The 16,772-nt window shown below is 35.0% G+C and overlaps 1 protein-coding gene across 1 annotated transcript in view; it reads right to left on the reverse strand.

The window, feature by feature from the left end:
* Positions 1–1,278: 1,278 nt before the first annotated feature.
* The window catches only part of FAM98B (family with sequence similarity 98 member B), a 32,858-nt gene continuing 17,364 nt past the window's right edge, over positions 1,279–16,772 (reverse strand). The window contains 5 exon segments of the mRNA XM_003272818.4: positions 1,279–2,994; positions 2,997–3,225; positions 6,033–6,200; positions 13,728–13,844; positions 14,447–14,527. Of these exon segments, the coding sequence (XP_003272866.2) occupies positions 2,828–2,994; positions 2,997–3,225; positions 6,033–6,200; positions 13,728–13,844; positions 14,447–14,527 (762 nt within the window). The 3' untranslated portion in view covers positions 1,279–2,827.

Consider the following 16,772-nt stretch of genomic DNA (forward strand, 5'->3'; position numbering starts at 1 on the left):
AATTCATAATACTTCATACAAAGTAATAAAGTCACACTGACAGCCTGATCCTGAAGGCAAGATTAAACTGCCTGCTCACCTCCCCCAATTTTCATCCCCACATTTCTCTAACCTGTGCTCCTTCCAAGGTATAGATAGTATCACTGCTCAGGACATTTTTCTGGTCACAAATTTTTTTTAGGTTGTCATGCCTCCTCTTGTCACAGATACAGGTAATAAGATGTTTTTTATTTAAAATGTTTTCCTTTTTCTGTTTAATGAGGCAAGGTTTCCCTGATCTGCAAAACAAAAGTAAGTTCAAAGAAAATCCTTGTTTCCCTTTGATGTGTGCTTATGAGTGTGGTAATTATGTTATAGACAGAATACATGCTCTTTATATGTTCCAGAGGAAAGATGACTACTTTAGGCAGAAACTCCCAGTAAGATCATGTCTATATTTGCTATTAGGTATCAGGCTGGACAAAAAGAGAAGAAAAAAGGGGAAGGACAATGAAGTAATTAAAAAATGAAATTGAGAACCAGGCAAAAAAGAATGAAAAGGAGGTATCAAAAAAAAGGTTAGATTTTAGGAAGCAGTGGAGTGCCATTCATCATACTCCATGTTGTATTGCACTCAATTTATAAAACATTTTCACACTATGGCCTTTTCCATTAAGGCCCCAAATCTCCTTCCTGCTATTCTAGATACTGCTCAGCAAACTGTTCTACAAAAGAAATTTTTACTGAACAAAGATTATCAGGAAAATCCCACCTTACAGGAAAGAGTAAAATATTAAGAGTCTACCTGATTCAGCTTTTCATTCAATTAAGGTTTATAGGAATGTGTACATAGGAGTGGTTTCAGCTCCAACACGATTCCAGGAGCAAGTGCTAAACTTTGATAGGAAATAAGTGATTGCAGTGAATAACCCAAGTAGCACTCCTATAAAGGTACAAAGAAATCTTATGGAAAATCTAATGAAACTGATAAACTATTGTTTCTGCCATATTTACCATAAACCTTTAGTGGTAAAAAAGTTGAAAGTAGTTGTAAATCTCCTTCATCAGCAACAAATGCTACCAAAAAAGAAATGAGGCAGAAATGTAAAGGTTTTAAAGAAGATTTTTAAACAACTATTGAAATATTTTACTCAAGTAGTTTTTTTCTTAAAAATTTTTAAAAATTATTTTTCAGAATTCATAGCTACTGATAAAGGTATTTTCTTAATTACGGAAAGCCTTTTTTCAGCTATCACAAATGAAATTACATCTTTTCATTAAATATAAACACACAAAAAATAAATTTACAAATAACCAAAAAATTTTATATTTTCCTACCTTGACACATTTCTTCAAAGGGTTAGCTTGAAAAATACATGTCTAAGATTACAGAATATTCAATAGTTACTTTTAGGGTTTTAACATTATTTTAGATTTTACCACAGAGTTTACCAAAAAAATAACAAAAAAACCTGCTGAACATCAAATACCACTTGTCCACTGGGAACAATTCAGCTTTCTATCAGCTCAGTTGGTTAGATCACATTAAGTTGTTATGTATAGGTATTTACCAGAAGTCTACAATGAGATATGGATTTTACACTGAGATTGAAAAAATTTATGGTGCCAGCTCTTTTTCTCTAACTTTCTACACTAAGAGAAAAATACATTACTTGGCCTACATCTTAAAGCATTCAAAATAGGCCCTCTGTAAGTTTTTAACAAATTGTATTTGTACTTGGGTCTTTATGAAACAACCTGAGATGATGGTAAGTGTCTCATTCCTCATTTGACAAATGAGGACAAATCACTCCTTGAGAACTAAGGTCATTTCAATCCATAGCACCCCTGAACTAGTGCCATGATTCAAATTCCCAACTCTTGATAGCTAAGACTTTGACTGCTCCAACTAGCAAATCACATGTAGCCATTCCCTAACTTTGTGTTTCCCAAATCTAGCTGTGAATCAGAATTACCACGGCATCCCTACCCTTGATCTACTGAAGCAGGAAATTACTGCCTTAATTCTGTGTGATACAGGTCAGCCTGCCTTTTAATATTTGGATATCTAAAGTGAGAGCATAAATGATGAAGGGACCAGTTTATAGGACTATTTCTCACACCATCATGTAAAGTTGGTATGTGTCTTTGCTCCATTGAAGTATTTCTGACCTCAATCTTAAACGTTGCTTTGTCAAACAAAATCATGCTGATTTCAAATCCAATTAGAAAATAAGTATGTACACTAAAAAGTAAACTTGGGCTTCAATTAATGAAACTTTAACAGAAACATGGCTAGAGAGGAATCTCCTCCTATAAGAGAAAAAAATGATTCACAACAACTGCCTACTAAATACAACTGGAAGTGCCTTTCCCTATTTTGTAAAATTGAATGAAAAACGCACAAAACACATCCACAGCAATACAGGTGAGTTAAGGGTCTATATTCCTTTCCATTACAGGTGGGGTCTTTTATATGTCTCAAACCTGAACAAAATACAGGTAACAATCTAAATTCAATCATGACAATAAAATACTTCCCATTTTCCAAGTCTGATGGTAATAAATATTTACATTTTAAAAAATAATTTTTGTTCTTTTTTTTGTTTTTTAAAAAGATACAACATGCTCAAGGGTACATAGAATATGGAAAAAGTCGTCACTTAATTTGAGAGATCAACTGGTAGTAAAAAACAATGTTCTTACATATTAACCAATTCAAGAATGGTATCACCAGGGAGTCTAACATGGTGTTTACTTCAAAGATGATATTCAAGTATGTTATTTAGAACACTATTTCTAATGTATCTATAAAGAAGCAAGCACTGCTATCTAATTTTTATAGTTTTTAGTATCTTCTATATCCACCTCCACCACCACCACCACCACCACCACCTCCTCCATATGGATCTCCATAGCCTCTTCCACCATAGCCCCCTCTTCCACCATAACCCCCTCTTCCACCATAATCTCCCCTGCCTTGGAAACCTCCTCTACCACCTCCTCCTCCTCCCCCCACCCACCTCCCCCTCCCCCACCACCTCCCCAACCTCCTCCTCCACCTCCCCAGCCACCTCTCCCACCCCCACCCCCACCACCTCCTCTACCACCACCTCCACCACCACCACCCCAACCACCCCTTCCACCGCCGCCTTCTTGTCTCTTTTGCCAAGGGGGCATTTCTGGGGGTGGTGGTTCAATTTCATTCGGCCGGCCTCCCCTGTCAGGCACCCTTCCCATCAGCACCTGTGTGAAGAAACATTTTCTTTTAGTTTCTAATATTTCAAAAAAGTTTACATAAAAGTTTCAAGTGATGTTGTTTCTAATAAACAGAAGCCAATATTTAAGGACATGGAAGTATCAGACATGGCAGAACAAATTAATATTAAAAATATTAAGTGTGGAAGGATAAGGAGAAATCTGTTAAAGGATACAAAATCACAGCTAGACAGAAGTAATAAATTCTAGTGTTCTATACTATTGTATGATGACTGTAGCTAATATATAGTTTCAAATAGCTACAAGGAGGATATTGAATGTTTCCAACACAAAGAGATGATAAATGTTTGAGAGGGATATGCCAATTACCCCGTCTGATTACTATACATTATATGTATCAAAACATCACTATGTACCTCATACACATGTACAATTATTGTGTTTCAATTTAAAAAATAATTTTTTTACTTCCTGTTTACCAAGTCTGAAGAAAAAAGAAAAAAAAGGAATTTTTTTAAAAAGGAAATATGAAAAAATATAAAATGTGTGATACATGCCAAATTCCTTAGAATATATATATATATATATATATTTTGTTTGTTTGTTTGTTTTGTTTTTTGACACGGACTCTTGCTCTGTTGCCCAGGCTGGAGTGCAGTGGCGTGATCTCAGCTCACTACAAGCTCTGCCTCCTGGGTTCATGCCATTCTCCTGCCTCAGCCTCCTGAGTAGCTGGGACTACAGGCGCCCGCCACCACGCCCAGCTAATTTTTTGTATTTTTAGTGGAGACAGGGTTTCACCGTGTTAGCCAGGATGGTCTTGATCTCCTGACCTCGTGATCTGCCCGCCTCAGCCTCCCAAAGTGCTGGGATTATAGGTGTGAGCCACCACACCCAGCCTAGAATATATTATTTTTAAACAATCTGAGAGAGTATTTCTGAAACTTAAAGGCTAATTTTTTTCTCACTTAAATTTGTTTAGCAAATTCTGTTAACAAATGTAGTGCCCATTTCACTAAGAAGTTCTTTTAGGAAAACATTTTTTATATATATAACGACATGCCTTACATTCATTAACTTAATATCCATTTATACAATAACAACTTTGGACTTTCCATTGCCATTGATTTGGTAATTGATTATCCAATAAATGATTATATTCCTAAGCACATTTCATTTCAAAAATGTATGAAGTATATATAACATGGGACCTTAATGAGGTCAGAGATTGCTATAAAAACTATAATTCCAGGTATCACTGCAAAGAGAGAGAAGGATTCTCAATGAACTACTTCTTTTAAGAAACTTAAGCTCACTTACTTTCAGTGATGATACTAGTACCATATTATTACAAGGAAAACACAGTTGATATAATTCCTTTACTATGCTTTATAATCCTTTCAAAAATAAACTAGGGAAGAGTTTAAGTATCCAACCTTCTATAAAAAGTAGCAGCTTTATATGCCATGAGCAGAGGAAAGATAGCAATAAGAAGGGTGTCATCTGCTCACCACAGACAAGGGGAAGCCAATAGCTTCCTGCTACTGCCTTTCAGGAAAGAAAGTAAAACAGCAACTGCCTCAACCAAAATGACCAATTAATTATACACTTCCATTGATCCTCCAATCAAAACCAAGTTTAGGATTTATGTCACAAATGAAAGATAAAAAGTGCAATATCCTCCAAGTGAGACAAGGTTCTAAATATGCAACATTCTTTTAAAGATGGCAATGATGTCCTAATTACCAAATCCAAAAAACAGCCTTTCTTGGTTACTATTCTCACTGGTCTCTCTACCAAACATGGTATGTTGGTGGGCATATATATGGAGATGCCAGAACTGATCATAAGACTACCCTCAAAAAAATGAGACCATAAATTATAAACTCAGAAGAGATGGCCAATGTTACTTACAGAAATAGAACTCTTGATCCAGAAAGGCTAAATTATAACCCAATGCAAGATGTTAGGTAATATATTTAAAGAGAGAACACTTTCAGAAGATAGGATTGAGCCACAGTGGAAGCACAGAGGCAAACACTGGTGATGCCTAACTTAGCAATAATTAGCAAAATGACTTTAAAAACAACCATCCCTCTGAAAAGGTATTTTATCTCAAGTTACACTGAGTGAGAAGCGATGCTTTAAAATTATCCAAATCCCTTATTTCTGATTTTTTGCTCTTTTGTAATAAAGTTTGCCATGGAGTGCTCTACCTAAATGAAGAGGACATGCCAGTTAAGCTGACATAAACATACTAAATTAGTTTTTTGTTATTGCTGTTGTAAAGTGAAAAATTCAGACTCCTTGAGCTTCTTTAAACAGACTACTGTCAGAGAAATGGATGTATACTCCAAATCAGGAAACAGAAGCTCAAAGAGGTTCAGTAGCTTGCTCAGGGTCATTTCTGTAAGTAAATGATAGAGCTAGGATAGGAACCCAGATTGGTCGGTCTGACTCTAAAGCACGAACTCTTCTTCCCTTTACACCAAGGATATAACCAATCTGTCAGTACTTGAAACAATTCTGAAAGATTCTTACTGACAAAAAATGATTACTTTTTAGAAAGATGGAAGATAATTCTTGCTAAAGCTTTGACAAAAACAATTCATAATTCCTCTAATTCAGAAAATACTTTGATCTATGAATACACAAATTCAAGTGAACACACACACATACACAAAAATAACATAACTAAGCCTAGACTGAACCCCCCTGCCACTCTTTTTTCTAAACATTTACCAGGACATGAAAGAAAAACAGACTAAAATCTGTAAAAACATTAAGTAAGATATTCTCAATTCATTTTCCACTGTGCTGAAAGAAACACCAACCTTATTAATGGCACATGCGGTCTTCTCCCGGCTGGTGCCACTACTTGTCCTAATGATCTTGGATAGATCTTCACGAGCAGCAAGTAGATGTGCCATTGTAATCGTCGTCTTGGGTGACAAAGCATAACGCTTAGGCTGATAAATTCTTGCTATATCATCTGTTTTTACCTAAAGAGTTAAGGAAAAAAGGAACAAAAGTACATTTTAACGAAAGAGCAAAAACAATCATAATCTTTAGAAAGAAAGAAAAGGAGATAATGCATAAGGAGTTAGAAAAGAGCAAAAACACCCAAATATCTGAGAATTTATGAATAATTTAGAACAAATAAAATAGACCAACAGGTGTTAAAAATATGTAACTACCAGCAACAACTCGCTAAAAATTAATAACAAAAAAATTTCTATTCATATTAACAAAAAATACCTAAAAAATAGTTTTACCAAAACCACATACAGGACATTTAAAAGGGAAACATCAGTAAATCTTGCGAAAACAAAAGGAAAACTTGTATAAATGGTAAGAAATACCAAGGTTCGGTATGGGAACATTAAGTATTATTGTCAGTTTTCCCCAAAATTAACTTATAATCCTATAGAAATAGTTTTTGAGAGAATGAAAAAAAAATCTAAAGTTAAATCCAGAAACTCAATATGTAAGAATAACTAAAAGCATTTTGAAATATAATCCTACCAAATACTAGTATGCTATAATACAAAATTATCATCATCTTATCAGTTAACATTTAATGAGCACTTATTAAATGTGCCAGGATGCTCTTCACTTAGTAAGGCATTATTTCTTTAATCCTCAAAATATCCTTTTGGAGTGGTTGGTTTTTATTTTCCCCTTTTGCAGATGGAAAAAAAAAATGAGGCATAGAAAACTTAAGTTAGTTTCCCCAAAATATAGAGAGAATCCTAGCTCTGCCCACTTACTAACAAAGGTCTACCTGACCTCCAAGCACAGGTCTAGTATAGATAACAGTTTGTTATCCTAACTCCATCTAATTAACTAGAACTTGGGAGAAAAAAAAATAGATTGATGAAATAGTATATTGAAACTCAGAGCCTCATAAATCTATGAATGCAATAAATGATAAAGGAGACATCACAGATCAATGAGAAAAGGAAAAGATTATCTTTTAAATGGGGCTGGAATGACCTGGTGGCTATCTGTAATAATAACAATAATATAGCACACCATATAACAAAGGGAATTCCAAAGAGAATAAAAAGTTAACTGTTTGAGGTTTAATTTTCAATTTAAAAACAACTACATTATAAAAATTAAAATTTATATACTTCAAAAGATATAAAACAACATCTAATGACAACTGGGGAAAATATTTTCAACAAATAATTCAACCAGCAAACTTCCTTTATATATAAAAAGCTCAAACACAAAAAGAAAACAGAATTCTACCGGAAAAAAAAATGACAAGACATATAAATAGAAGTTAAAAAAAGGAAATTCAAATGACTAATAAGCTTATGAAAAAAGTTCAACTTTGTCAATAATAAGAACAGACAAAACAAGTTAGTTTTTTTAACCATCAAGTTAGCAATAAAGAGGCTAAAGTGAGACATTTCATTTACCTTACTGGTAGGAGTTAATTTAAACTTAAGTGGAAAACAATTTGGCCATGGGAAGCAAGAGCATTAAGAGACAAAATCTTTGACACAGTAAATTTCCTTTAAGGAATCCACCATAAAATCTTACTTTGAAATTTATATATAAAAATTATACATAGAAACATGCCTGGTATTGTTAATATAGAAAAAAATGTATAAGAGAAGTAAATTATTGACTCACTAAATGATAAAATATAATGTAGCCATAAGAAGGATACTGAAAGAAATTTAGTACTGTTACATGCTATGACGTGAATAAACCTTGGAAATATTATGCTAAATCAAAGAAGCCAGATGCAGAAGCCACATATTGTATGATTCCGTTTATATGAAATGTCCAGATACGCAAATCCACGGAAACGTAAAGTATATTATAGTAATGGTTGCCAGGGCATGGAGGTAGGGAGTATTGGGAATGACTGCTGAGAGGTAGTAGCTATGTCATTTTGGGATGATGGAAGTGTTATGGAATTACATATAGGGTTACACAACACAGTGAACAGACTAAAAACCACTGAATTGTACACTTTAAAATGGTATATTTTGGCCAGGCACAGTGGCTCACTCCTGTAATCTCAGCACTTTGGGAGGCTGAAGTGGGAGGATCACTTCAGGCCAGGAGTTTGAGACCAGCCTGGGCAACATGACAAAACCCTGTCTCTACAAAAAATAAAACAAAATTTTTAATTAGCCAGGTGTGATGGCACACGTCTGTAGTCCTAGCTGCTTAAGCAAAGGCCGCAGTGGGAGGATCGCTTGACCCTCCAATGAGTTGCAGTGAGCTATGATGATGGCACTGCACTCCAGCCTGGGTAACAACACGACTACAACTCAAAAATAAAAATAAAATGGTAAATTTTATATTAATTATATCTCAAAAAAATTAAAAATTAATTTTAAAAAGGGTACTAAAATAAGAGTTTTTGGAGATATTGGAAAATGGTTACAATATATTTAGTGAAAAAGCAAGCTATAAAATTACATTCACAATATTATCTCAATACTAGCAAAACAATTAAGAAAAGAAACTACATAACCTTTCTAATAAATGACTATAATCTTTTTGAAGGGCAACTCTGGAGTATGCATCAACAACCTTAAAATCATTTCCCTTAATCAAGACAGTTCACTTTTAGGAATACATCATTGACATGAACAAAAATTTAGCTGTCAAGAATTTTATTACAGGGTCAAAGAGGCAAAATTAAAGAAAACCTCAGTGTCTATCAATACAGTATATATATGCATATAATAAAATATTGTGCAAAGAACAAAGTTGATGACAGTCACTCAACAATATCAGACACATTTTTCTATCATGAAAATAGGGAGAAAATGATAAAGATATAATAAATTCAACAAAAAAAGAAAACAGTATACAAATGCATATAATCATATAATCAATTGAAAAAGACCAAAGGAAAGGCCAAAACTGATCCATACATAGTCCAAGGAAAAAATATTTTTAAAAACCTTCCCAAATAAGAAAAAAACAAAAACACAACCTCCTTGTCCTAAAACATGAAAAAAAAAAGACCAACATGAGAAGATAAAATATCAAGATATTTCCTAAAGGAATATTTGCTCAAAGCACCCATTTAAGTCCAGTTAAGGGGTCAAACATGCCCATGAATCTATGTCACTGAATGTTGAAAGAATATGTCAAAACTCATTTATTTTGGATTTCTCTGTAATCTTAATGCCAACATTGAAAATATCAAAGTACGTTAAGACAATTTTAATGCAACTACCCTTCACAATTTACCTAATATTCCTAACATTCCTTTTTCTCATTAAAATTCTGTTAGGTTAAACTGGTGACCCAACATAGATACAACCTCTATTAAGTTTCCAGAGCTTAGTAATACTGGTGCTTCCCACACATCTGAACGCTATTCCATTTCTTGAGGTAAGCAATCATGTCACCTACTTCGCTGGTAACTTATAGCTCTTAACAGCACTTGAGCTTCTTGCACAAAGCAGTTACTCCAATGAAATACACAGACATCCCTGGAGTTTATCCTGGCGCATATGCAGAAGTGAATCAGGCTTTAACCACCCAAGAAGCTGATTAGATATTACACATACAAATCTTCTATACCTAATCATCAGGAGTACTGAGATGTTCATCCTGAACCAGGTACATAGTACCTGACATATACAAAGTGCTGAATGTTTATTAAAGAAAATGCATGGCCTGGCGCGGTGGCTCATGCCTGTAATCCCAGCACTTTGGGAGGCTGAGGCGGGCGGATCACGAGGTCAGGAGACCAAGACCATCCTGGCTAAAATGATGAAACCCCATCTCTACTAAAAATACAAAAAAGTAGGTGGGCATGATGGCAGGGTGCCTGTAGTCCCAGCTACTCTGGAGGCTGAGGCAGGAGAATGGCGTGAACCCAGGAGGCGGAGCTTGCAGTGAGCCGAGATCACAGCCACTGCACTCCAGCCTGGGGGACAGAGCAAGACTCCGTCTCAAAAAAAAAAAAAAAAAATAAGAAAATGCATGAATGATGGTCTTCAATCCCTGTTCTAATCACTCTTCACTTTTCTGTATCTGTCAGGTGTTTGGAAAGGGACTCTATGTAAAACACATGAGGAAGGATTTCTAGGTAAATGAATCATACTGAAGACACTAAATTATAAAAGGTACATATATCCCATGACAAGGAGAATGAAAGAGAAACAGATAGAAAGGGAACCAACACTTCAAAACACTCAAAGTCTATTTGTAAAATAGTCCATCCCTCCAACCCCTGGTGACATGCTGCTACTCCTTTCCTGGAAAAAGAAAAATACAGTATACAGGAAAAAAAAAAATTAGGTTTATCTTCCTGAGAAAATGAGCAGCTACAAAGACCACACATTGGCATTAAGAATTGCCACAGCACATCGGCCAGCTCCAAAGCCTGACATTAACGATCCCTAATAACGACTGTAGTTCCCAGTAGGCTTTATAGTGCTTTACTCTTTTCTTTTTGTTTTAAGAGACTGTGACTCGCTGTGTTGATCAAGCTGGTTTTGAACTCCTGGCCTCAAGTAATCCTCCCAGCTCAACCTCCCAAAGTGTTGAGATTATAGGTGTGAGCACAGTACCTGCCCCCCAACCCCAACTGCCTTTATCATTAGAGACAGTCTTGCTCTGTCACCCAAGCTGTAGTGCAATGGCATGATTATAGCTCACTGCAGCCTCAAACTCCTGGGCTCAAGCGATCCACCCGCCCCAGCCTCCTGAGTAGCTGGGACTATAGGCACACACTACCATGGCCAGCCAGTGCTTTACTCTTAAATATGAACAACCAAAAACTACCATGCAGCTGAAGAAGCCACCAACATGGGAGAGACCAAGAAAAACAAATAAACAAAAAATTATGCTAGAGGAAACAGATAATTGAAAGCAAAAAAAAAAAAAATTACAAAAGCAAAGTTTCTATCTTTATTCAAGATGATAGTATACCAAAAAATATTTTTAAAAAATCAAGAATCAAAAAGAATTTATGGAAATTTTAAAAATAATTGCAGAAACAAAAATTCAACACCAAGTATAAAGTTAAAAACATTTCTGAGAAACTGAATCAAAAAAGGGAGAGAGAAAATGAGAAGAAAAAATAAAACAATTTAAGCGAGTCTATCTAGAATGTTTAATATCTGACTAAAGCATTTCAGAAAGAGAATAAAAAAACAAAAGGGAAAAATTAATAAAGGAAAATATAAAAGCTAAAACAGTCTACATATCGAAAGGTCCATCTAGTAGGGCACAGTGAATGAAAAAAAAAACTCAGACCAACACATATTGTGCAATTTCAAAACTCCAAGGATAAAGAGCCCAAAAGCTTACAGAGAAACATAACAGGTCACACAAAAACACAGAGAATGGAGTCAGTTTTCTTAACAGCAGCACTAAATACTTGAAAACGATGAAGCAATGCCTTCAATATTCTTAGAGAAATACATTTTCAACCTAGAATTTTATATTCAAATGTGAAAGCAGACTAAACATTTTCAAAATGCAAAGAGATTGACAAAAATCACCTCCTATGCACTGCTTGTTTGGAAATTACTTGTGGATTTCCTACAGCAGAACAAGGGGATAAACAAAGAGTGATAAACAAAGAGTCAGTTTTCTTAACAGCAGCATTGAATACTTGAAAATGGTGAAGCAATGCCTTCAATATTCTTAGAGAAATATATTTTCAACCTAGAATTTTACATTCAAATGTGAAAGCAGACTAAACATTTTCAGAATGCAAAGAGTGACAAAAATCACTTCCTATGCACTCCTTGTTTGGAAATTACTTGTGGATTTCCTACAGCAAACAAGGGGATAAACAAATAGCGAGCCATGGGATCTAGAAGGTAGTAGGGCAGCCAAGGATAGCCACGCAAACAGCAAAATTGCAGTAAGTGGATGCAAGTTTCTAAGAGAAAAAGTATACAGAAAATGGAGAACTCATTAGAAGACCTAATTTTTTAAAGTACAGTTTTAAAAAAAAAAGCATTTTATCATATTGCAGAAACACAACGCAAGAAAAAATAGAATTCATTTAGAAGCCCCTTTGTAGGTTGACTAGCCCTCCAAAGAGGTCCACATCCTAATTCCTGGAACCTGTGAATGTTACCTTGCAGATGCAGGTATGATTAAGTTAAACATCTTGAGATGGAGAGGTTATTCTGTATTATCTGTGTGGGCCTAATATAATCACAAGGGTTCTCATAAGGGAGAGACAGGAGTGTCACAGACAGAAGGCGATGTGACAATGGAAGCAGAGAGAGAGAGAAAGGCTGGAAGATTCTATTGGGCTACTGGCTCTGAAGAGAGGAGATGAAGCCAACAGCTAAACTATGCAGGTGGCATTTAGAAGCTAGGAAATGCAAGGAAACAGATTCTCCCCTAAAGCATCCAGGAAGAATGCAACCCTGCCAATACCTTCACTTTAGGACTGCTAGTCTCCAAATTTTAAGAGAATAAATCTGTATTACTTAAGCTACTAAATTTGTGGTAAACTTTCACAGCAGCCATAGGAAACTAATACATCACATGGAAAGAGACATCATGTCAAAGACAAGAAGGTAACAGAAGCACCACACTTAGGAGAAGCTAATGCCTGATGATCAGAGGTGGAACAGTTTCGTGCCAAAACCATCGCCCTGCCCCCCAACCCTCCATGGAAAAACTGTTTTCCACAAAACCAGTCCCTGGTGCCAAAAAGGTTGGGAACTGCTGGCATAAGTGACCCCAACTGATCTAACATGGGGCAGAAGAACTGCCCAATTAATCCAAAAAATGTAAAAATAATAACACCTGAAATTCCACTTGCAGTCAAGATACAGTAATCGGCACCAGATTAACTCTCCCACCTGAAACAACTAAAAAACTGGATAACCCATGTGATGTGAACCAATGATGGTCAGACACTGGACATCAAGGAACACAGGACAATAATCCCTAAATGAGGAGAAGCCCTGTAATTGTCTCAGCTTACTGCCTGGAGAGTTTCCAGGCAATGATGCAGGGTAGGGAGAGCGGGGGTGAGGAGTGATCCCAGACTAAGCATGGGTACAGATTAAAGGCATAAAATGGGAGCGATGGGAGACAGCTCTTTACAAAGCTATCTGAAGAGATTCAAATTTGGAAATGGCCTCACCTCCCAACCCCCTCTTCAACTGAAACACATTCTATATTCATCCAGCCTTAAGATACTTTTAAGGCCGGTTGGCATCAATACTACCTACAACTATTCTTATATCCTGCTTTCTTGTTACGTTGCTCACTATATATATCTCATTATCTCATATGATGCCCCTTCTTTTATGCATATCCTGGCATAAATCACAGTATCTATGAGTTTAAAATAAATGTCAAAAATGTGGGGAGAAATTAAGTTGTATGCAAAAGGGATTTATACAAGACCAGGATCATCTTGTAAGACCAGTAGTTGGCCTGGGCATGTAGTTGAGATAGGGATGAAGTACAAATGTGGCATGGTTACATAACAGACAAGCAAGCCAGAAGAGCTGTTATAGGCTACCACCTACAGGACACATATGGGAAAACAGCCTTACCTTTGCTCTATCAGACCATCCAAAGGACTGTACAGTCACATCTAATCGTTTCATTAACATTCGTCGGCGGCACTCATATTCACAGGAAAGAGCATCATTGATTCTTTCCAGTTGTTCCTAAAAAAATTGGAAATAAAAATAATAAACTTTAGATTCTTTCATTCTGCAAAGAAAACAAATCTGAAAATTGTGCTAAGTACTTCCTACTGAGTCAAAAGATATTGTACTTACTGACCATTTCCTGTTCCCATGAGACTTTATGGTAAATTATTTAAATACTAAAGTATAATTGAAAGAACATTTATGATATCCAGAAGACATTAAACATACAAATTAAACTCCACCCGTTGGCAGAGTATACTTTATCTATAATCAAATTTGTTAATTTAAGTAAAACATTTACTGCTAAGCAGTCTGGACCAATAAGGAAAGAAAATACCAATAACTCATCTTGCTGGCTTTGAGCCTCTGTTCTTTTCAAATCACAACTGTGCTAGCACATTGAGCACTATCAATATCCTCAGCCAGGTATTTTTAAAAATTAATTAATAATTTAACTAAAGAAATGTTAGGACATATTACTCCAGAATATCAATCAATTTTAATTCTACAAAATAATATACGCATGCTACATATTGCAAAATAGATGTTCATTTATAAAATTAAGTCATATTCACTAATTTAATTACATAAAACTAATTACAAAAAGGGGGATTTACCGCCTGTTCTGAATTTAAATCAATTTTCAGCAGTGGTTTTCCCACATGATTTTTCTGGACCTTTGAGAGAATATCTTTCACCTAAAAGTAAATATAAAAGATTGTGAAAAATGTATATTCCTAATTTAAAACAATCTTATGCTTTTTTAAAGTATCGCTCTAAACACTACAGAATAAAATATTAAAGTGACATAATTAAAATATACCATCACACACCAGAATACCACTACAATACAGAGTATCTTTTTCAAAAAAGCACATTATATTCATTCAAGCTATAGAGCACATTCTTTCCCAGCATAAGAATGAACATACACAGACAGCTAAAGAAGTACCTAGGTTCTACTATGAGAAATCTGTGTCTTAATGAAATAACTTTGGAGTTCCTACTTAAGATAGCACTTTCTTACTTCCTAGTAAATTTTCAAAAGGGATACTAAAACCCTTAACCAGCACATTGATTTTTCTCAAATAAATGCTACGTACACATTCCAGTTGTAAGTATTCTCGTTTCATTGTTCAGCAAGACAACATTAAGGGAGCAAGCCATCTCTCTCAATTACAGTCATCACATACATATTTTCATTACTTGTGTAAAGCCCCTAATTTAAATTACTTGAAACATTTGTATTTTGACAAGCAAGATATTAGGCATTTACTTTTCCTTTAGCAATATCAGGGTCATTCAGTAATTTATCCTCCTAACTAAACGATTAATTTATCTTCCTGACTGGAGAATCCATCATTAGCTAAATAAAATATTTACAAAACCAAATGAAATATTTACAGTTTTTTTTTTACAAGGTAACCAAAGGAAATAACCAAGGGCAGTTCAGATTTTGAGAAGCATGAAGCTTATTTAATGTTGGGGGCACTCTTTAAGGAAAGAATTCAAAATTAGCTTGGAAGCTGGGGTTGTAATGTGGAGTAACTGTAAATGGGCACAGTTGAGGTTTCTTCTGAGGGTGATGGAGAAGCTCTAAATTCAAGAGTTTGGTGATGGTTGTTTAACTCTGTAAATATACTAAAATTCACTGAACTATATATATATACTTAAAATGGGCAAACTTTATGGCATGATTACATTTCCAAAATGGTGTTTTAAAAAAATTAGCTTAGAAAGAACCTGTGCAAGTAAGAGACCCCAAAACTTCAGCTTTAGTAGCTTCACAGCAAATCTACATCTACAAGGATAAAATTTCTCTACTGATACAATTTGTACATATTTTAAAGAAATTATTAATTTATTTTCTTAAAATGGACCATTTCTGTAGATTCTCCAACTGTTGTAAATATCTCCAATTTTATGTTTTTTTCATACATTGTAAAAAGTATGAGTTGTAACTCCTCACTCCAAAGGAATTCTCAATGTATACTTGTAGTTTGTTACGTGTAATCACATTCAGCTCCATTCCTAGGATTCCAGTATTACGTAATAGTTTTAATAAATCTGAAAATCACTTGTTATAGAGTAAGTTAAGGGCACAGGCTCTGGAGGTTGACTACCTGGGTTTAAACCTCAGGTCTACCACCATTTAGAAATTTGCTTGTTTAACTTATTAAATCTTTCAGTACTTAAGTTTCCTCACACGGTTGTCTAGGTAATACAACAGAGGGGTGATGTATTACCCATAACCATGGGTGATGTGAGAATTGAGTTATTACATGTAAACATTTAGAACCACCTCACATGGGTGATGTGAGAATTAAGTGAGTTATTACACGTAAACATTTAGAACAGTGAATGCTATATATTTGCTGTTATTATACCACCACTATATATTTGTTGTAATTATACCACTATAAATACACATTTGAACAACTTGAAGTTAGAAAATAATACTTTCCTTCCCCAATGGTAACAAAGTGTCTTCTGGACACATCACATGCAGAAGAAAGAAAACATGAAAATTTTTACTTTTGGTTAAAAATTGAATAGAGTAGGAAGACCTTTTAAGTAAATATTTAGCCAAGATGGCCATAGTAACAACTACCTTATAATTAGTATGCCAGTATTTGAACCTAGGCATTACAGACTACTTCAAGTAGGGCAAAGAGGTAATTGAGAATGTTGTTAATACTAAATAAAAACCATAAAACGGAATAGCCTCTTTGAGAAGCACTAGAAAATTATAATGAGCTCAGAAATCTGTCTCAATTTGAAATAGTCCCAGAAAATTTAGCCAACCCCAGATCAGTCTTCATCCAGAGGAAAACAGAAAAAAATTCTGAAGAGTAACTTGTTAACTCCATAAGAATGTTTTTGAGCTGAGATTCACAGACTTACTCTCTGGTTTGCAAGTTCTACCAAAAAATTTTTTTTTAA

The sequence above is a fragment of the Nomascus leucogenys genome, chromosome 6, assembly GCF_006542625.1.
Source record: "Nomascus leucogenys isolate Asia chromosome 6, Asia_NLE_v1, whole genome shotgun sequence".
In the NCBI taxonomy this organism is placed as follows: Eukaryota; Metazoa; Chordata; class Mammalia; order Primates; family Hylobatidae; genus Nomascus; species Nomascus leucogenys.